Here is a 23,681-nt window from a genome sequence, read left to right on the forward strand (position 1 = left end):
GTCACTAACTATATGTATTTAATCCCCCTTCCCACTTACCTTCCACTAACTTTAAAATTAGTGCTGCAGTGTAGTTCTTAAAAAGATAATGTACATGATAAATATATACTATTAATATCACTACAAGTACAGATTCCTTTGAGCCCATCCCATTTACACTGCAAAAATGATCTTCCGCCTTATCTGGCAGAATCATGGGACTGTCCTTGTGCTGTCTACTGCAGTATGTGGGAATATTCTAAATCCCGTTATTTATGTTTTTATGTTTTTTTTCTCTTATATATACACACATATATATATATATATATATATATATATATATATATATATATATTTCTTCCAGTCTTGGTAAGGGTATTTATTTCAGAGAGATGCTGAAGCCCCAATTTTTGGATGTGAGTCTGCATTGTAATGTGAAGCTGATGATATTGTGGCTTTTGTCTTGGAATAAAGTTTATATTGAAACTTGAAATCTGTGGAACTGTCGTGTGACTCTCACTATAGTTTTTAGTTAGGCATTCTATGCCATTGAATGATTCTTTTCTAAGATTAAAATTAGAAAATGGATGTCAAATTTTGCGTGGGTATCTTTTTCCCTTTCATTAAATTTAAACTTTTTAGTTTAAGTCTACATTTTATTTCATTTTTTGTTTTACATATTACAGACACATTTGTATTCTGAGCGGATTTCATTATGAAATAATGACCATATCCTTTTCAATTACCAAAACCACAGAGATAAAATAACATGTAATGTTTCAATAGCCGTGTCACAGAATTTCCACTGGTTATATCCGTCGATTTACTGATAATACATCATTAAATAAGCTTTATGAACAAAATCTCGCGAGAACTGCAAAGCACCGTTTAGCCAGACGCAGGTGTCACTGCGCCTTTAACGCGCTCCTCGTGAGCGCGGTCACGTGCCTGTCAAACAACCGTTCCCTCGCGCAGCCGTCGTCAACACAACAGAGGAAGTGGCCACAAGCTAAAGCTAGCTTAACGGAAAACTGAAGTGCCGGAGTCAATACGCCGTTTATTACCGGTCGCAGTGGGTTAACCAACGTTATTACTCGTTATCGATAAAGTAACTCACTGGCTTCACTCGGTTTCCTGTTGACATGGAGTGAGGGCGGGGGGAGGGTGGGGGGAGACAATGTTTAGGGGCAGTAGCCGTGGCTCGCTAACTTCCGAGCTAGCAAGCTAGCTGATCAGCTGTTTGTTTTGGTCGGGGTGGTAGTTTCGCTAACACGGCAAACTGCATTTGATCGCAGCAGCAGCAGCAGCAGCAGCAGCGCAGCGACGCCGGAGGTTTACCACACCCGAGTTCCATCGTTGCCTGTCGAAACACCGAGCTGCTGCCGTCGGTTAATGCGACGCACACAGGCGCACCGCCCTAACATCATCCATCAGCGCCCCGTCAGGTCAGCTGTTGTCCCGTGTGCGGTTGATCCATCACCGCACAGCTGTGTAATCTGCATCGGCAACATCGCTCTAAGATGCATGACGCATATGAATCGGTGCCTATTTTGGAAAAGCTTCCCCTTCAGATTGACTGTCTTGCGGCCTGGGGTGAGTTGTCGGTCAGCACATGATGTATCCCACAGCATCTCGGTTCTTCTTCCACATTGAACTTGTCTACGATGAGTTGTTTCACCAATGACCTTCATGATACATGTTGTGTTCGATATGTATGTGAATATATCTAAGATGAGAGGCAGCATCCTTTTGAACTCGTCATTGACTCTTTTGATCCGTTCTCCCCCCACAGAGGACTGGCTGCTTGTTGGAACCAAACCAGGGCATCTGCTTCTCTACCGAATAAAAAAAGATGCAGGTAAAATCAATAAATTAAAGTCAAGGCCGTGTGGGACGCTGCTGTGTCCCTGTGAGCGTCTCGAGTTACAGTCGCCTGGCTCAAAGTCATTTATCAGACAGACAATCAGATTCACTGGCACACAGTTCCAAGAGCACTCTTCAGAACGAAAGACAGATAGACAGAAAGAAACATACAGACAGCTAAAAACAAATACAGTAAAGCTGAGAGAAGATAAACAGTAAAGGCAAACGTATAACTATTATGTACACATAAGATGTATATATTTATATAGGTAACAATGAACAACATCATGGAGTGTCTATTCAAGTCAAGCTGCTTTGTGTACATTTTAAATAAGAATACAGTAGTGCCAGAATTAATATTGAATGAGTTAATGTACTAGTTTACTTTGTATGCATGTAGTGGCTGGTTATAAACAATACGTGTATGTAAACATAACTATATACGATTTATATAAAGTGTGTTTACATTTATATTTGACAGTGATGATGATGATTTTTTTGATTAACATGCCTCTGTTCTCCCTAGGTACCAATCGGTTTGAGGTCACACTGGAAAAATCCAACAAGAACTTCTCCAAGAAGATTCAGCAGGTATGTGTGTTATTGCACGATGAGGTTGTAGGATGACCTCAGACTTTATTCTGCACAAATCAAAAACTGAGTTTCTGTCTCTTTCCACAGCTTTACGTTGTCTCACAGTACAAAATCCTTGTCAGTCTTCTGGGTAAGTTTTCCTCTTAAGCCAAAAGATTTGATTGTTTTTGCTACTTCGAAATGAATGTAAGAAATATACATGGATTTTCTTTGATTGGCTCCTGCAGAGAACAACATCCACGTCCACGACCTCCTGACATTCCAGCAGATCACTGTGGTGTCCAAAGCCAAAGGAGCCACGCTCTTTGCATGTGACCTGCAGGTCAGTAACAGCAGGTTTCGGGCAATGTGTCAGCTGTATTGTTACTTTACAGTATTCCGATCATATTTATGCATATTTCTTTTTGCTTCCCCCTGTAAATCTTTCTGTAGAAAATAATTTTCGCTTGTACAGTATGTACAGTACTACAGTCATACAGAAGGAAAGTGAAAAGGCAGATGAGTGTCTTAATGGTAATCTAATTTAGGACCAGGGAGCTAAGTGATCTGGTTGATTATTTAAGTAGGTCATAACTAATGTTTTGGGATTTTATAGACCACTCGTATTACTAATAACCAATCCTTAAAGCTCACCGTCTTTTTTTTAAACGTTATTCATCTATTTTCCATATTTCAGTATCTAACTATAAGCAAGGAATCTTTGTTTATCTTTCTGTCTGTCGGTCTGTATGTGGCTCGCAGATCCCAAGAACCGTTCATCAGACCAGAAAGCACAAGTGTCAAGTTTTTTTTGTATGAACACTTAGCTGCAAGCAGCGGAGCAATACCACAAACCATAAAATTGGCCCACTAGTGGTTAGAAAAATGGCATAACTAATGCTAATTTATTATTCTGAAAAAATTGAGTGCTGCTGCAGTAGTGCAGTAGTTAAAGGATTCCAACAGAGGGCTCAAGACATTAAAAGTGGTTACAGTTCTGTCAAGTTCATTGCTTTTCCTCAGGCAGTATCAACACTGGCAGCGATCCTGCGAACTAACACACGCACACAGATTGTACAACAGATTTTTTAAAATTCATTTCCTTATGATAGCTTCCTTGACAAAAATTAAAAGCAACACAATGTCCAATAATGTGAAACTTAAGCATATGTGTCAGTCTCTGTTGGCTATGTACGATGGCGGTGTGAAGTATATTTAGATATCAATAAAACAGTATATTTAAAAAAATTAGTATAGTTGTCAGTAAATCAACTAAAACAGACAAAAAAGACGATATGATTCTATAAAACATTTATAGCACTCTTCTTGTATCCGTCATAACAAGACTTATTTTTTCTTTCCTTAAACATTTCTGTATCATATTTTCCTTGATTTTAAGTCATGAATTGTATATTTTGTCTCTGGCTCTCAGCGAACCATCTCAGGGGAGGAAAGGCTGAGGATGTGTGTCGCGGTGAAGAAGAAGCTCCAGATGTATTACTGGAAGGACAGAGATTTCCACGAGCTGCAGGTATAATAAGAAAAATATTTGACATGTGACTCACTGCAGTGTGATCCAGATTTAGGAGGGGGTAAGTTTTTTTTCCAATCCCTTGACACATTCAGTCATGTCAATGTTTTCTTTTTGTCTGACAGGGGGACTTCGGTGCACCAGATATTCCAAAGTCCATGGCATGGTGCGAAAACTCCATATGTGTCGGTTTCAAGCGAGACTATTACCTTATTCGGGTACGTGCTACAAGAAAAGGAAACAAAGTTGTTTTTTTTATTCATAACTTAATTAATGTACATCTTATCTGATCCTTAATTTTAGACTTGTCAGAAGGTTTGTAGTGTGTGTCCCTTATGGAGAAGAGCGACCATAGTCTGGATTCATGACAGTTAAAATAGATTTCCATCTGTGACAGATTTTCAGAGAAGTATCAAAAGCATTAATAGACGCCACGTAAACCTGTGGAACAATTCACTTCTCTAAAAAAAACAGAAAGTCTCAGGCTACCGTGGTTGATGGGAAACGTTGTCAAGCTCGTCTCTGTCATGACTCACTTGCTCAAACTGGTTTGAATCCTTTATTTTTTTTTCTGGCCTGTTACAAACAAAGTCAGCAGGGTGTGTTTCATTGACAGATTTTGTGAGGAATATTACTTAAAGATGATTTTTTTATACCACTTCTGAAAACATGTAGAGCAGACTGTTACATAACTTGTTCTTGTCTGACGTCTGAATTTTTATGTTTCGTCACTAGACCCCGACTGATAAATCTGTTGCCCGATATCGGTATCAGCACTTGTGTTTACCGATATGAAATCTTTTACTGTACAGAATAAACTATGCAGAAGATGATGTTAATTTATGTTTACATGTCACGTAAAATAAATTGTTAATTTTCTTAATGCAAGTTCTATATATTTGGTTGTGTTTGTGTTTTCTGAATGTTATTTCAATGTCTGTATATAAAGCGCTTCAATAACTGACCTTACAGAGAGAGTTTATGCCACTGAGGTGTTATTAATAGTTTTTCCCATATCATCTGTCCCCTGTCAACCAGATGGACGGCCGCGGTTCCATCAAGGAGCTCTTCCCCACCGGGAAACAGTTGGAGCCGCTGGTCGCGCCGCTGGCTGATGGGAAGGTGGCGGTGGGGCAGGACGACCTGACTGTGGTCCTGAACGAAGAGGGCGTCTGCACCCAGAAGTGCGCCCTGAACTGGACAGACATCCCCATAGCGATGGGTAAGACCGAAAGAAACGACAACAAATTGTATGAGGACTTTTTCTGTGGCTCCACTTCAAATACCTAATCCTAGTTACGGCTCCTCTCCTTTGACGACTCCTGCTGTCTCGTACTCAATGTCAAATGGAAACCGACAGCAGAGTCAAAAGGAGACTCACGTGCCAAGCAACGAGAGACAGAAATCCACCCCCAGCTCTCCGCAGTTTACACTTTGTCTTCCAGATAATACGGAAGATGTTTTGCCAGAATGTGTCACTCCTGGCAGTCGATTTTTTTTTTTTTTTTTTGCATTTCAAGGAGAAGCATCTGTTGATTTTCTTTCTGTGGGCATTTCTTTGTCTGCTGTAAATTTGACTTCTCACGGGGGAAGATTGAACAGTGCCCCCTCCACAAGGAAAAAAATGGATCTCAGCATTTTGGCGCTCAAGGGCAGAGGGCAATTATGACAATTTAGTTTTTATGAATGGCATGACATTTACATAATTCAAGGTATTATGTAAATTTGGCACAGAAATTAGAAAAACGTACTCGGCATCTAAAGTATCATAATTGGGAGTCGTTCAGAACGAGTGTGAGCATAATCTGACATTAATCTCCTCTCTCTTTGGTAAAAATGTACAAGCTCTTGAATTGTGAGTATGATTAGTGAGCATTAGATGCACTCGTATGAAGTCTCAGCACGTTTCTATTTGATTTCGATGAGTGGTTATGAAATACTACATGTGCCACATTATGCCACTGTGCCTGTAACAGGACAGGCTGTTCATTTTCTTTCTCCACCCTGACTGAGCAGGTCTGTTCGCATAGTAATAGGATATTAGAAAAAGAAAAGCTGATGAAGCATTTGGCCTAAGTACTTCCATTGTTCTGTCGCTTACTGTCATCTCTGCCTTTTTCTTTCTTCTCTTCCTTAATCCTTCCTTCCCTTGTGTAAAGTCTTTTCTTTCCAGTCTGTCTGAGCCGGCTGCCGTTCCCCCCACGTGTCGGAGGAGAAAAGACGGTTTTAGAATCGGCTTTTTTATCCCATGACTAAAGACACTTAATTGACTCATGTGACCGAAGCGATGCAGATTAGCTCTCATTGTTTTAAATGGACCCCTCCCTTTTCTCTATTTGTGCTCATTGGAATGCAGAGAGGAACAACATGGGCAAAGGGGGAATTGAAGCCTTCAGGCAGAGTTTTCAAACAACACAATCGCAATTTCCTCGTTTTATTGTGGCGAACATTGTGGATTTGACATGCATCTGCAGAGGCTGAGTGCTGGTCAGTTTTTTGAAATACTTTTCACTGACCGTTCCTACCTGGATGTGGCCAGGAGCAGAGGGCTTTTGGATTTTTGCACCGTGGGCGAAGTCTGTCTTGCCCCAGGACTTGTCTAGATTCTGTGGCTGTCTCCAGATGGATTTTCTGCCCCATTAACCTTCAGGTCCTCACTCCATTATCACGAGTGAGGCACCTGCTTTTGAGACGGACAGTGTCTGTTTCATTTTGTAGCCTAAACACACGCTAAGATTTTTTAGTTTTTCCCATTCCTCTAGTGTGTTATGTAGTTTTTTTTGTGTATGTAAAAGTTTGCAAAGTTAAAAATACCAAAGTCTGCGGTAAAGGGAGCTTCTCTCTCCGACAGAAAACACTGCTCTTGAAACGCCTCATCAAACTCCAAACAATATATCCGTAAGATGATGACACCACCATATTACGGATGTGCATAAAGCATGTCTAGCGGCAAGTCTGGCACGCCCCCCCCCCAACAAAAAGTGAAGCGAGAGAACTTCCTTAATGTTGCTGGAAGCGGTTGACCAATCACAACAAAGCAATTTCAACACATTCACACCTCAAATTTGCACTTAATGGCTACTGTACTTGGACTGCTCCTCTCCTCTCTGGAATAAATATCATATTGTAGGACAAACTGATAGCTGAGCGGCTTAGCCACAGTCCTGGACTGCCAGACTCTTTTCTGCATGTCATTCTCAAATTCTCTTTCCCTGCCTTCTCGGTCTGTCCTCACTGTCAAATTAAGGCCTGAAAATGCCCCGCCAAATATTTAAAAAAAAATCATATTGAAGGCTCAATACTGTATTATATTACCCATTTTACGAAAGTCTTGTTTTATATTTTCTTTTCTCACCTTTTTTCCCTCAGGCCTTAAAATATTTGATGATATGCAGAGGACTTATTTTATATTTTTTATATCGTACACTCACTTGTGATAATTCACACGCTGATTTGACGCCGTCTTTTTCTAATGTTCTCAGAGCACCAGCCCCCGTACATCATCGCTGTTCTCCCTCGGTACGTGGAGATCCGGACCTTTGAGCCGAGGCTGCTGGTGCAGAGCGTGGAGCTGCAGAGACCTCGCTTCATCACCTCAGCGGGGTGAGTCAGGCCGACCTCCGTCAACTCTTGTTGTTTCATTAGTAAATTATGATTATAATGTCAACTTATGCTTTGCAAAAATATGAAAAATGGAAAATATAAAAAAACAAACTGAAGTTTGTTATGCTCCCACTCTGTTTACTAAGCATAACATCGCAAAAAGTAATATCATTTTTCATTTTCTGCTTTCATCAGTCTCTGTTGTCAACGTCTCACGATAATGTCTCACACTGACAATGTCAGTTCCTCCTTCGCAAAGAGAAACACTTCTTTTGTCCCCTAATCGTGTTTTTCTCCACTTATCTTTGACAGGCAGAATATCGTGTACGTCGCCAGCAACCACTTTGTGTGGCGCCTGGTGCCCGTGTCGATAGCCACCCAGATCCGGCAGCTTCTCGAGGACAAACAGTTTGAGCTGGCTCTGCAGCTGGCGGTGAGCGACTGCACCGCTTCACACTGTGAAACCTCGTTATTAAATTCACGAGGATTCAATTTGGGCCCTTCAGCTCAAGAGGGGTGGGAGCGGTGAAATCACTGATCTTGATCAGGAGCAGTATGTTCAAACACAGAAAATTCCCATGGTTTTTTTTGTTCTTTTATGGTCAACTAAGCCAGCAATCAAGTTTTCCAGGGGCATTTCCAAAAACAAACCCAGAAACCCCATTTCATTTGCTTTTCACATTCTTGGAAGTGAACAATCTGATAAGTGAACTGTAGAGATTTTAGCTCTAGTGTGATGATTTCTTTTTCCTTTTTTTCTTCTTCTTTTCTTTTCATTAAGATGAAGGATGATTCCGATGGTGATAAGAAGCAGCAGATTCACCACATCCAGAATCTCTACGCCTTCAATCTGTTTTGCCAGAAGAGATTTGACGACTCCATGCAGGTGTTTGCCAAACTCGGCACAGGTACAACTTCTCGCCTGAATTTGTTGTGTGTTCAGACTTAATCTGTAAAACAAATTCGTGGGAACATAACGTTGTGTTTTAACCTGTAACACACTGATGTACTGTAGGACTACACACTGAGTATAAGATATCTTAGACTTGTTCCAAGCTTCGGTGAGGTGAGATCATGTTTACATATGTGTTTAAATATCAATTTCACTCACATGGAAATGAATCTGGTCCTAATTAGATGATGATTCCACCGACTTTTGTTTCAACTCTCCGCTGTGTGAGAGTCTCCTTGTTCTTATAAGTTCTTGATTTCTTTTTTTTGTTACTGTATTTGTTGTGGTAATGTTTTGTGTTTATATTTTTACTTCATCCCTGAAGGGTGAGTGAAGTTTTGGACGTGTCTTGTGTTTCCCTGCGAGTCGATTTTCTACAATATTAAACTATAACTCGTGAAAAGGTCAACGGAGCTTTATGAAAATTGATAAACGAGGTAATATAGATATTGTCTGCATGCGCATACAGATTGGGTAACAAAGGTCAAGTTTATCAGGGCAAAGTATATTATTATCTTATATATCTCATGAATCAATGGTCGTATAGATCAGGGAGCGGTGGCGTTGTAAATCTTATTGAAAGGCCTTTTCGGGTTTATTTATTTTATTTGACCTATGACATCATCTTCTTGCAACTACATTACGTAGAAGTTCACAGATTTTCATAAAAATTTGATCTTTCTACCGGAAAAGGCATTTACAGGTGACCTATAGACCACCTTTAAAGGTTAAATGTCGAGGTCACAGTACGAATTTTGGTGAAAATATTTTGGATGACCATAACTTGAGAAATTGCACATAGAATTTTAAAGATTTCTTTTTAGCTTAGTGGGTTCGTAGAATTAAATCTGTAGCGAACTTCACAGTGACGTCATGAAAAATTGTGCAATTTTATGCTACATCTCTGATTGCCTTGTTAACCGAAAACACATTTTTCCTTTTTGATCAAGGGCTGCTAAAAATGCATGGAATACAATTTCACAAATAATTCCCTCCCGCTGTGCGCTGCAGATCCCACCCATGTGATTGGACTGTACCCAGACCTGCTGCCGTCAGATTACCGCAAACAGCTCCACTATCCCAACCCCCTGCCCACCCTGTCCGGGGCGGAGCTGGAGAAGGCTCATCTTGCTCTTATTGATTACCTCACCCAGGTCTGTGTGTGTGTGTGTGTGATGGTCTTTCCTATTTCAGCTTTAAATGATATGCCCTGCACAAACAAAAGCTCAAATGTTGTAATTACGGGTGAGGATCAAGGGAAATTGATGCCAAAGTGCAACATTGATTTATCTACGTTTTCTTTTTTCGATGTCTTTCCAGAAACGCAGCCACCTGGTGAAACAGCTGAATGACTCCGACCCCTCCACGACATCTCCCCTCATGGAGGGCACGCCGACTATTAAAAGCCGCAAAAAACTCCTGCAGATCATTGACACCACCCTCCTGAAATGTTACCTGCACGTAAGACCTGGATTTCCCTTTTATACATACATACACAACCTGTGTCACTCTTTTGTCATTGCAATACATAAATAGCCTGCTTCTACAAAGTACTAATGTTTTATATTATCTTGACATGTTGCATTTTTTTCTTCTATTCTGGAATGAAATACATAGTCCAAAAAAAAGAATGACATCTTTGAGAGTCGTTTTTATCTTAAGTCCATTCTGGTGCTCACACGCACAGGAAGGTTGGATTAAACTACAGTAGGATGTACAAACTGTATCTACGCATGACTAATATTATCCTTTTTGATTTACAACCGTCTTGTATATTGTAAGCGACCCCAGTCCAAAAGTTTTATGCTTCATGCAAAAAGTTATTCCCGCTCTTGCAAACTTGGCAGTCTTCACCCTCCAACGTAGAGCTAAACTAAAATGAAATCATAAGTCAGTAAATTCTTAACACTCATATAAACTGGCAGCTACACTGGGCAGTTAACTGCAACGTTCTCCTGTAGCCAGATGGACCCTGAGCTTAAACAGCTCACTGGCAGATTTGACTTTTGAAGTAACAAAACTTGAGTCACCGTTGAACATTGTGTGTGTGTGTGTGTGTGTGTGTGTGTGTGTGTGTGTGTGTGTGTGTGTGTGTGTGTGTGTGTGTGTGTGTGTGTGTGTGTGTGTGTGTGTGTGTGTGTGTGTGTGTGTGTGTGTGTGTGTGTGTGTGTGTGAGAGACTGTCATTCACTAATAAGTCAGACCTCATCAATGGTTTATTTAAAGAAAAGAAAAAATGAGCCTCCAAAGCAAGTTTCTGCACAGAATGGTTGGGCTCTGCGGGAGGAGGGGAAACAGTGTGGATGTGCCTCAAAGTCTTTGTCCTGGTCCTCCATGTTGAAGTGGGGCAGTTCAGTTCTGTTCAGGGAAAATGCTGCCAGGTGTGCTTCCTCCACAAGCCCAGTTTAATCAGTGGAAGTCCCGGCGCAGACCCAGACAGGAGAGCCTGGGGATCCTCTGAGATGGTGCCGAGAATCTACACCGGATTACTTAAATGATAAACACATTGCGAGGCAGAGAGGATCGGCTAATCAGTGGATTGTGTGAAACACTACCTGAACTTTAGATGGATGAATGTATGGAAATGCTTCGTGTAATCCGCTCTAATCCTCCCGTCCAACTTCAGACCAACGTGGCCCTGGTGTCGCCCCTCCTTCGTCTGGAGAACAACCACTGCCACATCGAGGAGAGCGAGTACGTGCTGAAGAAGGCTCACAAGTACAGCGAGCTCATCATTCTCTACGAGAAGAAGGGCCTGCACCGGAAAGGTGAGAGTCTTGACGGCTGGTCAACCACCTTCTGCTGAAGAAAGTGTTATCTGCAGAAAGAAGCTGCGTATAATCGTAGGAGTTGTCTTTTCTGTAAGACAGATCCTTGTGAATGTCCACAGTAGGGCTGCAACTGACGATTATTATGATTATCGATTAGTTGTTTGGTTCATAAAATGAGGAAAAAATGTTCCCCAAACCCATTGTGTTTCCCAAACCCACAACATGATGTTTTGTTTTGTCCACACACAAAAGATATTTAGTTTTCTGTCATAGAAACCAGAAAATATTCACATTTAAAAAAAACTTAAATCATTACTCAATATATTCTTACATTTATCATCTTTTCATTGTAAAATTACAGAGGTCTCTCAACAGAATGAGATCATGACATTGGTTTTATCGACTTTACGCCAAGAGTACAAGTCTTTTATCAATATTAGTTTCACAAAACGTACCTCGAAATACATCCCGAACATTTTCAAGGAGGACACAAATCAGAGAAACACTTTTCCAGTGACATTTCCTCTTGAGATGATTGTGTTTGTGATGTGGTGAAATTAATCAGTGCGCGGTGTAAACCCGAGAAGTCGGATCGCTGAGTGGATAATGACTGATATCAGAGTTCAGCTTTATTTGTGTGGTTTGTGTGGGAGTGCGGTTTTAATCTGTTGCAGACCTCAGCATGACAACTGAGCACATCGCATTAAAGCACAACCGAACATCTGCTTCCAATTCCTCTTTCAAATTGGATGTTGAATTTGGGGGGGTTTAGTATTTAAATGAGGGATCGCTGGATGCCAGGTCGGACGTCGGCCCTTTTCAGCGGCCTCCTCATTATACTCCTTGTTCGAATACAAGAGCCATTGTGAGCTGGATTGTTCCATTATGTGTCAAAATTCAACAGATACCAGCTAATGTGCTCGAGGCGAACCAGAGCTGAATTCTGGGCGTTGGGGTGGATCGGCTCTGTCAGTCTCAGCGGAGGTTTCCCACACGCGGCTGCTACTCGTCATCCTCGTAGATCAGCGCGGCCTTGATGTTGTTTCGGTTTCTGGCAGTTCTCTGCGGTAGATTCTCGCTGTGAGTGCGGCCGGTTCCAATCGGCCTGCTGCCGCAGCCTGCACTCATGATGTCATGCCGCTGAAGTCTCCCTCACTCTCCCTCTCGCCAATTCAAAGCAGCTGTTCCCCGGCCACCAATTTACACTGTGCCTGTGCTCCGTCCAAATCTCTGTTTAGCGAAGGAGTTATGTAAGGCAGCGCACAGCGGAGTAGATGACATGTTTCTACTTTCCATCCCTCACACTAATCTTTCATTTGTGCTTGTTCCCTCCCCCCTCCCCTCCACGTCTCCTCACCCTGTTCGCGCTCTCGCAGCCCTGCAGGTGCTGCTGGACCAGTCCACCAAGGCCAACTCTCCGCTGAAGGGCCACGAGCGAACCGTGGAGTACCTCCAGAGACTGGGTAAGAGTCGACGGGGCCAACTCTGAAGCTGTTTCAACTCGGGAGTGTCACAGATGTCGTCGCGACTAGATGCTTATCTAGATGCTAATCTTTTTTTGGAAAAAGCATCTGAGAAAAACTTTCACTCTGAGTGATTGTGGAGGTTGGATGATAATAGTATGTCGGCATCTGAAGCCTTTCGTTTTCCCTGGCGCCGACTAACTGTGAGGCATCCTCCGATGGTGTCCCAGCTATTGTTCTGTTCAACAGTGATGCCGAGATATATCCTCTCTGGGTTTTTGGAACCGGACATAGAATTGGGGGTGGGGTCTGACTGGGAGCTCGTCCACTGCGCACCCACCTACACCCATGCACCGATTGGACATACCAGCTGTCAATCACGCTGTATTCACGCTGCAGTGTTTTATCGTCTGGTTTACTCTAAATTAGACCACAATTTACAAAAGGAACATCTTACTGACGTTATACAATCAAGTGAGAAGTTGAGTCATTTTCTCATTTACAGTCTATGGTTTGTATAGAAAATTAAGCCAAGGCGGAAGTGCCTCTAGCCTGTATCCTCGGGAATCACCAACAGAGGGCGACTCCGGTGGTTGCAAAAAAATCTGCACTCCTACCATCAGAGAGGCTGGAAATGAGGGAATGTTTTTGGTTCACTTATTGATATCATATAATAAAAATAGTTGCTGTTTAATTTAGTAAATTTTCAGTTAAAGAACTACTTGTGCTTCTGCACTGGTTTCTTTTTTTATTTCAGAAAAATGTGCATTTATCATAAGAAAAAACCCATTCTGATTTTTTTTTACATTTTTACATGAATTTTTTTCTGAAACTGTGGAAACTGAATTTAATCGTGATTCCCCCTGAGCTCCCTTGAAGGAGTTTAACTTGCTTATGTACTGTAACCCTGTGACACAGGCGTGGAGAATCTGGGCTTCATCATTGAGTTTTCCCCCTGGGTGCTGAAGATCTGTCCTGAGGACGGCCTGAGGGTGAGACACGGAGAATTTTACACGAAAATATCTCATTAGGACCTTTTTTTCCCCCCACATTCATCTTTGTGTTTTGGTTTTGAAAACAAGCCCGTTATGTTAATTGTACCTCATTAATTCAAATAACCTCGAGATATAACATCGACAGTCAGCACCAAGAACTCAACAATCACAACAGACATCTCTCCACAAACTCTTATGATTTATTATTTTACGCCCACTTCCTGCTCCGACGTGGGGTTGAACTCTCTTCCCTTTTCGCGCAGATTTTCACCGAGGACCTGACGGAGGTGGAGACTTTGCCTCGGGACAAGGTGCTGAACTTCCTGAAGGAGGGCTTCATGGAGCTCGCCATCCCGTACCTGGAGCACATCGTCTACGTGTGGGACGAGAAGGGGCCGGAGTTTCACAACGTGCTGATCCAGCTCTACCTGGAGCGGGTTCAAGTCCTCATGAAGGAGTACCTCAACTCGCTGCCAGAAGGTACGGTACAAAAAGAAACATTGAAAGTGGATTAAAGTTCAGGGTAAGTTATTTAATCAGTTTAAAAAACTATGAAAATTATTAAAATAATGTTTTTTAAAAAAACAGGACGTATCGTAGCTCCAAAGGCAACGTACCCCCGGAGCTTTAATATCTTTTTCACCGTTTTTGATGCCAAAAAGAATGTTTGACTTATCTAGTTTATCATGGGAGTTTCACTGCATGTTGCTTCCTCATCCAAAGACTTTTCCTGTCAGGACTCATTAGATTAGAAAGTCAAGCTACAACTCAGGGGCTTTTGGCCTAGTGGGTAGTTAGTCGGTCAGCCCATACCCGATGTTGAGGGTTTCGCGGCCCAGCCCGAGCAATTAAATCATCAACAACAATGAAGAGAGTAAACAAGCTTTCTCCAAAATCGCTAACTGCCCCTTTAAATGAAGGAACTGTTTCGGCTCCAGCTGCTACAATAAAAAAAACAAAAACGTCTGTGCTTGTCGCAGGGGTTCCAGCTGTTGCTGCAGGAAAGGAGAAAGGCAGCCTGGGGGAGTACAGGAACAAGCTGCTGTCGTTCCTGGACATTTCAACCAGCTACGAACCAGCCAGACTCATCAGTGACTTTCCCTTCGATGGTAAGAAACTTCAAGTCGCTCTTGGATGACAACTGGTGTGTGACAGTGGACAAACAGTACGTCAAATTCTGTTTGCCCAACAAATACAGAACAAGGATGTTGAGCACGTGATAGCGTAAAAATAATGTCTCTAGCCTTTGCTCTTGTCGCTGCGGAAGGGAAATATTTGCTCTGGATACAAATTAAAAACATTCAAAATCCTAATAAATAACAGATTTGAATGTCTTGATTTATGTAACAGGCGCCCGAGGGAAAACAATGTCCTATATTCCCATTACCTCATGTCCATATGTTCTCAGTTATAGAGGAACGTTTCACTGAAGTAATGTATGTTTTTAAGCTGGGAGGGGTTTGACTCGACCTTTTGACCCGACCTTTTGACCTTGTTTTTCCAACGTCAAAGGCCTGCTGGAGGAGCGTGCGCTGCTTCTGGGTCGGATGGGGAAACACGAGCAGGCGCTCTTCATCTACGTTCACATCCTGAAGGACACACACATGGCTGAAGAGTGAGTCCTTCTCAGCTCCAACCCCACATAGTTCAGTAGGGCGGTGTGGGGTATGGAAGCAAAAAGAATTCAAAGCCAGACATTGAAATTTAAAAGGCATTGAATTTCTACTACTGAATTCTTTTAAGCATTGAAATTATGAATGTGAATTTTTCTCTGAATTTAACCCTTCACATTTGAAGTGCTCATGGTGGATTTTTTTTCTTTTGCTTTGAAATTATGTATCAGAATTTTTTGCCTATGAATTCAACACTTCATAATCAGGAGATTAAAGTTATAAAATTGATTTCATATTAATTTGAGTTGCTCAAATTCGATAGGCCAAATTCAAGATCCCAAAATTCGCTGTTAAAAAATTTAAATGCAACGTCCGGGACACCAAGGATAAGCAATCGATTCTGTGTGAACTCAAACATGAAACCAACATCAAGCCAATCAAGTTACGCTCCACCGGTCATGTGCCGACATTGTGTTAAAGTTGGAAAGATGTTCAATGATTCTCATTTTCCTGATCAATAACTAATAAACCAAACGTTGTTAAAACACGAGCGCGGCCTCCTCCTGATCAGAGTGAGGTACACAATGAGCTACAGCAGCAGTTTCTCCAGGCAGTGAGACGAGTGACACAATTAAACACTAGTGTTGCATCACGTCGTCATCAGACCGAGAGGGGACCACTTTTTTCTCTCTCAATTTTAGAAAAACAAAAGTGAAAATTTGTCATTTAAATTTTGGAAGTGTTGCATTCAGATTCAACAACAGATTCATAATTTCAATACAAAAAATAATCTGTGCTTCAAATGTGAAGGGTTAAATTCAGAGACAAAAAATTCACGTACATAATTTCAATGCAGTAGTAGAAATTCAACTTCTTTTTTAAATTTCTAAAGTCTGGTGAGACAGATTTGCTTCCATAGTGACGACATTCACACCGACCAACAGCCAGATTATTACAAACAATCAGTGACTTTATGACGTGAAATGGAAAAAAAAGATGTCACAAAATTACAGTAATTTGTCCGAAGCGACTTACAGAGATATCACTCCAAAAATTGCAAGAATCATGAGAGGACATAAACATTTATTAAACAGGTGAGATAGTGTAATGAGACAGTAAAATAAGAAATTAGTAGAAAGTTGTTGTTTTTTGCCCTGTAACCATATTAATCATAACTAATCACAAGCCTGACGTGCAGTTAGAGTAATTTCAAGGGCCTTCCGACCTAGTTGAGCAACACTGTTTGCCCCATTACAGCTCTGTGAGCTCCAGTCAAATAAGCAGCGCTATCGTGTTTTAATATTTGCTCATGTTTGTCTCTTCGTGCTCTGCAGATACTGTCACCGACACTACAACAGTTCAGTCGAAGGAAAGAAAGATGTAAGTGGCTTCTAGTGTTGTTTTTTAATTCCTTTTTCTTTCTTTTTTTTACATTCTTTGCCTTTTCCACTTGGATGTGTTGTTTGTTTTGTTATGACCTTTTTAGTCCACATTGTGTACACTCTGCTGCCTTCGGTACACTCTTCTGTTAAGTGCCTGTGTGTTTGCAGAAAGTGTTTCGCAAACATAATGTATTATTTATAGCACATTGCTTTTTCTACATCTCTACATTTTTCCTTGTCTTCCTAACCCAAAATGACAGCTGACATTGCCTGTTATTTTATATTTTAATTTTTAAATGTCGCTTGACAAAAAACAATACTGAAAACAAATGATTTAGAAACATTTAATTTGTGATGACAATCAATGAAACAAAAAGAAAGAAGTCTGTTCTGTTAATATTAAACCTGTTATTAGCCTTCTAGGTTCTTAACATTTATTTCCTTTTTTTTTTTAAATCTCCTTTTTTATGACATATAGATTTAGTTTCCTGTGTGATCGCTCCTGGCTAATCCTTCGTCTTGGGCAATATTACTTTTTAGTTTCATTTTATTTCCTCTTTTAATCCTGTTTTCGTTCAGTAAATGACTTTTACATGGTTATTCGTTCAAGTTATTTGTTACAGTCCGAAACACATCTCTTTGTTTCTCTCACTGTCTCCGAGGACAAATCCCTGTTCATTTAACATAAAAGGAAGATTCTGATTCAGATTAAACCTGGGCTTAATGATTATTAATGGTCGTATTCCCGCTCTGCAGGTTTATCTGTCCCTGCTGCGGATGTACCTGTCTCCACCTGACGTCCACTGTCTGGGGCCCATTAAGATGGAGCTGTCGGGGCCTCAGGCGAACCTCCGCGCTGCCCTGCAGGTCCTGGAGCTGCACCACAGCAAGCTCAACACCACCAAGGTAAACTGACAGCAGAGCAGCGCGCCGACCAAAAAGACGACCAGGCTGCGTCAGTTAGAGCCGATATCGATAATCGGGAGTACAATATTTCCAATACAGATACATCAGCCGATATATATATTTAACTGTCAATAATTCCCAAGATGTCATCATCAAACCTTTATGACAAAGAAATGTAATTGAGGCTTGATATTTTAGTTTAACCATAAACTTTACCGTAAATAACTATGAATAAAAAAGAAAACACAAATTCAACCAAATATAGAACTTGGATAAAGAAAATAAACAATTTATTTGACATAAAAAATATAAACATACATGCAAGCTTTTATTCTGCTTCGTTTTTTTCTGTACAATAAGATTTCATATCCGTAAATATATCTGTCGGTCTCTAGTGTCAATATCAAATAAGTTGTCAGTCACAGAAATGTGCTCCACTCTAAATTTATTTTCACTTTTGTAGCAAAGACATATCTTCTCCTATAATACAATTCTCCCTGTGCAACAATTTATCAGGTTCTTCAAACTTCTCATCAAACCAATCAAGTAGAATTAGTTTTTACTCCAACCCAAGGTCTTTCTGTTATTAGTCGACTATTAGGTTTTTTTTCAGCAGTTGCTGAAATTTGATAATCATTCCTAAACATGCGGCAGTAAAACTGTCTGTCTGTTTAGGCCGGATTAAAACGAGATAGAAAGATTAAGGGTGACACGCACTCACATTAAAAATTAGTCATCCGGCAGTTTGGTGTGAAATTGAAAGCCGACGGAACAGAACAGAGCTCCGTCGCAGATTTGATTTAGTTTGTTGTCGGAGCGAGATCAGAAGGCTTCGCACTGCGGCGTGTTAATCAAAGCTGCTGCTGCTGCCTTTTGTAATGGAAAAGATCCAGCGAACCCAAAAAAAGATTTTTCCACCAGGGGGCTGATCTCCCTGGAGAAAGAGCGCGTTGTGTTGTGATGCGAACATCTCTGGTGAAATTTCCTTTTCATACGTCTTGTTTCCGAATATCGGCAACCTGAGCCAACATAGCAAAGAGTTTGTTAAACAAAAGCTTGTGACCTATTTTTCTTATCCAACCATATTGTCACAGTCCTCTGAATCGCTGTCTAGTAAAGAAGAAAATCCCTCGAGGAAATTCTTCATAAAGTTTTCTGATATATATATATATAATTTTTTTTTTCAATACGATCCAGATGCCGACTGCAAAACAATCTCTCCTCACGGCCCACGTCAGCAGATTATATATTCTTTCTTTCCACATCTTATCACAAACTAAACAGAGGCGTTGTCTCTGAAAACGTCTCCCCTGTGTCACTTGTTAATATCTCAATACAATAGCTTATTTGCTCTAGTTTTATTCTGGTTAAGAAATTGCACCGTAACAAACGTTTGGATCTTTGATTTCAACTGGATATGATTCATGTGTGTGTGTGCACGACTCCGCTGATCCGTGTCCGGCTACAGACACGTCACATCAAGAATCTCTCAAGTGGAAAGCTGCAGGTTTATGAGCGTGTTAAAGTTTAAATCCCACAGACTGGACGTCTCCATCTTGTCTCTCTGCGTCACTCGGCCCTGCTTCTCTCAGTGGCACCTTTCTTTCATTTCCCCCGCCCTTTCTCCCAGGACTGTACGAAGTTGAGGAAGAAAGCAGAATATTTTCATCCGTTACACAACTACTCCTCGAACAAATCAGCTACAGAGTCGACTTTATGAGACTAGTTTGTCAAGCTTCTGTTTTCAAGGTCAAGAACGAACCCGCATGACATTTCAACTCCGTTGACATCTGCAGGCTGCTAATAATAATCCTTATGATCTACATTTACCAAACCTGCCTCTCGCGCCACCCGATCCGGCTTCCTCTTGTGTTAAAACCTTTTTTCCTAATCTGACTGGGGCTTTGAGATTGTTGACTGTTTGGTTTCCCAGGCCATCAATCTGCTCCCGGCAAACACTCAGATCCGAGAGATCCGGGTGTTCCTGGAGAGCGTCCTGGAGGAGAAGGCTCAGAAGAAACGCTGCAACCAGGTGCTGAAGAGTCTCCTGCAGGCCGAGTTCCTCAGGGTGAGTCCTGCAGAGTTGCTTGGCTCAGGGTCACGTTCAAGTGAATCACATTAAAGGTTTCAGATGCGGTGGCCAGCGATGCGGTCGGTGGTTCGGGGAAAGTCAAAGGAAAACCCTTTTTTAATTTATTCTGCTCGTGACAAAGAATCAGAGCCTCAGTTCTCTTGGATAGAAAAAAGATACTGTGATACTTTGTTGACAGACAGGTTCCCCCTCACGCTCACGTTGAAGGACAAACCTTCCAAATGTGAACCATTAGAGTAGAGCTTCAACATCAGTTAGTAATGGACTACTAAATTAATCACCAGCTATTTTGATAACCTATTTATCGGTTCAAGAATTTTTTATGAAAAGTCCAAATTCTCTGATTTCATCTGCAGTGACAGCAAACTAAAAATCTTTGGTGTGTGGACAAAACATCATCATCTTGGAGTCTTGGGAAACACGATCGACATTTTTCACTCATTTTATGGACCAAACAACAAATCGACTAATTGAGAAAAGAATCGAAAGATGAATCGACAATGAAAATAATGGTTAGTTTGCAGCCCCACGTTAGAGAGTGGAACTGAAGCTTTCCGCAAGCTTCCGGATCCGGAACAGTGTGGATAACGTAAAGCAGTTTGAATTGAGTTCATGATCTTTTTTTTTACATTTACTAGTTTCTCAAATGTAAAGTTTTCTACTTTTCTGTGTCTTTTATGAGAGTAAAGTAAATATCTTTTGGGATGTTGACCATCAGGACAACAAACTGAATACGAATATGACACCCGTAACTCTGGGAGACTCATGTTCACAGTTCTCTGACTTTTTCCAGACAAAGCGAGGAATCTGAAAAAAATAATAATCATATGAATTGATTTGTGGTTCAACGTCTCTGTCTTCAGGTGCAGGAGGAGCGAATCTTCCACCAGCAGGTGAAATGTGTCATCACGGAGGAGAAGACCTGCAGAGTTTGCAAAAAGAAAATAGGGAACAGGTAAAACTCAAACTGTGTCAGAGTTTTTCAACATGCTTTGCGAAGTATAAAAAAGCATGCGACTTACACATTCTTTTATACATTTATGTAGTTGTTTGAATCTCTGAAAATGGATGTAAACAATGTCTTTTTTCTTAAATTCTTATGATTCATATTGGCCTTTTGTATTCCGCGTCATTTTGAGAAACTTTAATACTAAAATTTGAAAACGTGGGTGGATTACGTGCTTTTCTTAGTTATATGGTGCCATTATGAAATACCCTCATTAATCTTGTGAATATGACACTTTCTATAGATTTGTTACCATCCAAATTTTATAGCCTTCATCTCATTTTATCGGCTTTCTTCTATGTCTGTCTTTTATTAGCTCGAACGCGATTTTTTTTCCGGTGCTATGTGCGGTCAATTTCATACCCTGCTCAATTATCATATACACTGTGATGCAGTAATAACAGCAAAGCCTTCTCTTCCTGTTTACCTTTTTTCTCTTTCAGCGCGTTCGCCCGGTATCCCAACGGCGTGGTGGTTCATTACTTCTGCTGCAAAGACCGCAACGCGTGTCCCACCGAGCAGTGACGGCTCCTCGCTCAGGACGGTTCACTCAATCGGTAGCTCCCTCCCTCGTGGGGCTTCGGGCGGCTCGGGACATCCACGACGCCAAGCACATCAGAGTGTCTCTGAATCCTAAGAGTCCGGACATTTTCTTTTCTTTTTTTTTTTTTAAAACCCGAGTTCACCCCCACCGGGACACTTTGTTGTCGCCACGCTCGACGAGCTCCGTCTGAAAAGCGAAAGCTGCGACTTTTCTGACTCCCTGTGCGTGAAGTAAAAGGAGGAACGCCCGGGGGGTCACTCGGCAGGAGCGGAGGAATGACGAGACCCTGACGTTTGTTCACCGTAATGCTAGAAGGGATTTTGCTGCGCTGCATGTTGCCTTGGAAGAAAAAGAAAATGGGCGCTATTGACAGATCTGTAGAAGAAGAGGTGGTGTACTTCTCCTCAGCAGGAGATGACCACGAGCCTCGGTCGGTAGTTGTCTTCTTTTTCCTCTCTCACTGTCGCTCTCCACTCCTCAAACACTTGCTTCATACGCCATAACGACTGTTCAACGCCTTGTGTGACTGAAGATTGTACCAAACAATGAAGTCAGATTATTCTTTTCTTTGCATGTGCTGGTGCAGACGAAGCAAAGTCACGTTCGTCCTAGTGTGTTTGGCGACTTCGCTGACTAATATTCACAGCTGCGTTCGTTTCTTTATTTACCGTCCGTAGAACTTGTGAATGATTTCTACCAGACAACCTCCACGCTTTTTACGTCGTCATCTATCCGGCTGTATTAAAAGAATGTTTTATTCCCCAGTCACCTCAGAAGTTTACGAGGTAACACTTACTTCTTCTTTTTTTACAGTGAGACTATGTAGCTTTTCAGCAGCACCCCAGGTGGCCACAAGTTGTAACTACAAGATGATCACAGAGTTTCGTGTAATTTCACATTATTTCGTTCGGGTTAGTGACGAGCTGCGATGATCAGATGGATTAATTAAATTAATTTAAAAGCTTCCAGCGCCATAAATGTGAAGATCTGCTACTTTTTCTTTGTCGTATAATAGAATAAATTGAAAGGTTTTGGACCGTTTGATTGGACAAAACCAGATTTTTTTTCTTTTTCCCTTAAACATTTTATTTAACGGTTCATAAACATTTAGCAGCAGCTCTATCAATGATAATCAATATGTCTGCTGCCTGTGATGAGATGAAACCAGTGTTTCATAAGCACAAGTCATAAAGTGAGAAAACTTAGCATTAGCTCAAATTAGCCACCGCGAGCAGCCGGTGTGAGCACTGAACAGAGAAATTGTTCCCATCTTCTTCTTTTTTTTGCAAAAGGAAGACAATGTTACGAAGGCTGTCTTTGTGACGGATCACAAAAGTATACAGCACTTTAAAAGTGGATGGATGTTTTCTTTTATTTTTTATTTATTACCAAATCACATATGATAAGAACTGGAAAGTAATTGTGAACGAGTTGAGGTGCGATCGATCCGTGTGCATTTTAATTTTAAATGGCAATATTGTAATAAAAAGGTCCGTTTGCCGTCCGCATGGGAGGTAACTCAAGAAGCAGGACTCCACGGTTTATTAGAAAAGATGCAAGTTATGAATGTGATGTGATGCTCTTACGATGAGTAGAGGTACGGCAGTGTGTGAGTGTGACAGTTAACCACTAAAGCCCACGTCTGACTAGGTGGAGAATCTTTGCAAAAGTTATTTTTAAAGTTGTTGTGCGTCTCCCACTCTCTCTCTTAAAGTTTTGCACACATTCTCTGCGAAGACTGTTTCAGATTTTTGTTTTGTTTATGAATGCTAAAAGTTCTACCACCCTGCGCGCGCGTGTGTGTGTGTGTGTGTATGTATACTGTCTATACTGTCTAAAAGACACAAGGAGAGTTAATGACCATTTTTCTCATTAAAGGTTATTTGACTCGGTGGGTGGAAATCAACAGGTATCGTCTGTGTGTGTGTGTGTGTGTGTGTGTGTGTGTGTGTGTGTGTGTGTGTGTGTGTGTGTGTGTGTGTGTGTGTGTGTGTGTGTGTGTGTGTGTGTGTGTGTGTGTGTGTGTGTGTGTGTGTGTGTGTGTGTGTGTGTGTGTGTGTGTGTGTGTGTGTGTGTGTGTGTGTGTGTGTGTTTTATTTAAGCTCACATTTTGATTTAGTTTAGAACTGATCCTCTGTTTAATATTCACGAGAACCCCAAAAAAGAATGTTTGCAGTGTTAGAACATATATATATTTATATAGATAGATATGTGGATATAGATAGATTGATACATTTTGATCGATTACCCTGTAATTGTCACTTTGTGTGTTTTCATTTTGACTTTGCTGTAGTTCCTTTACAGATTCAGATTAATAGAACGCATTACAAATACAAAACATGATTATAACATCTCATAAATTCAGCTACACGGCGGCATTACCAATTATTATAATCCATTCATTTAAAA

The 23,681-nt window shown here is 41.1% G+C and overlaps 1 protein-coding gene across 1 annotated transcript; it reads left to right on the forward strand.

The window, feature by feature from the left end:
• Positions 1-939: 939 nt before the first annotated feature.
• Positions 940-23,164, forward strand: vps39 (VPS39 subunit of HOPS complex). The gene is made up of 24 exons (XM_035609647.2): positions 940-1,572; positions 1,772-1,837; positions 2,369-2,433; positions 2,524-2,566; positions 2,664-2,758; positions 3,848-3,946; positions 4,072-4,164; positions 4,985-5,168; positions 7,429-7,549; positions 7,862-7,982; positions 8,331-8,457; positions 9,513-9,655; positions 9,822-9,962; positions 11,127-11,268; positions 12,648-12,734; positions 13,653-13,726; positions 13,993-14,209; positions 14,710-14,838; positions 15,242-15,344; positions 16,677-16,722; positions 17,481-17,630; positions 19,564-19,698; positions 20,586-20,677; positions 21,172-23,164. The coding sequence occupies exons 1-24, from the start codon at positions 1,500-1,502 to the stop codon at positions 21,251-21,253; spliced, it is 2,628 nt and encodes an 875-aa protein (XP_035465540.2). The 5' UTR covers positions 940-1,499; the 3' UTR covers positions 21,254-23,164.
• The last annotated feature ends 517 nt before the right edge of the window (positions 23,165-23,681 follow it).

Source organism: Scophthalmus maximus, chromosome 15, assembly GCF_022379125.1.
Source record: "Scophthalmus maximus strain ysfricsl-2021 chromosome 15, ASM2237912v1, whole genome shotgun sequence".
NCBI classification, from domain to species: Eukaryota; Metazoa; Chordata; class Actinopteri; order Pleuronectiformes; family Scophthalmidae; genus Scophthalmus; species Scophthalmus maximus.

Coding starts and splice junctions, on each gene's coding strand:
- vps39 (XM_035609647.2), top strand. CDS start 1,500: ATGCATGACGCATATGAATCGGTGCCTATTTTGGAAAAGCTTCCCCTT. Junction 2,567..2,663: donor AATCCTTGTCAGTCTTCTGG/GTAAGTTTTCCT, acceptor TGGCTCCTGCAG/AGAACAACATCCACGTCCAC. Junction 14,210..14,709: donor CCTCAACTCGCTGCCAGAAG/GTACGGTACAAA, acceptor TGCTTGTCGCAG/GGGTTCCAGCTGTTGCTGCA.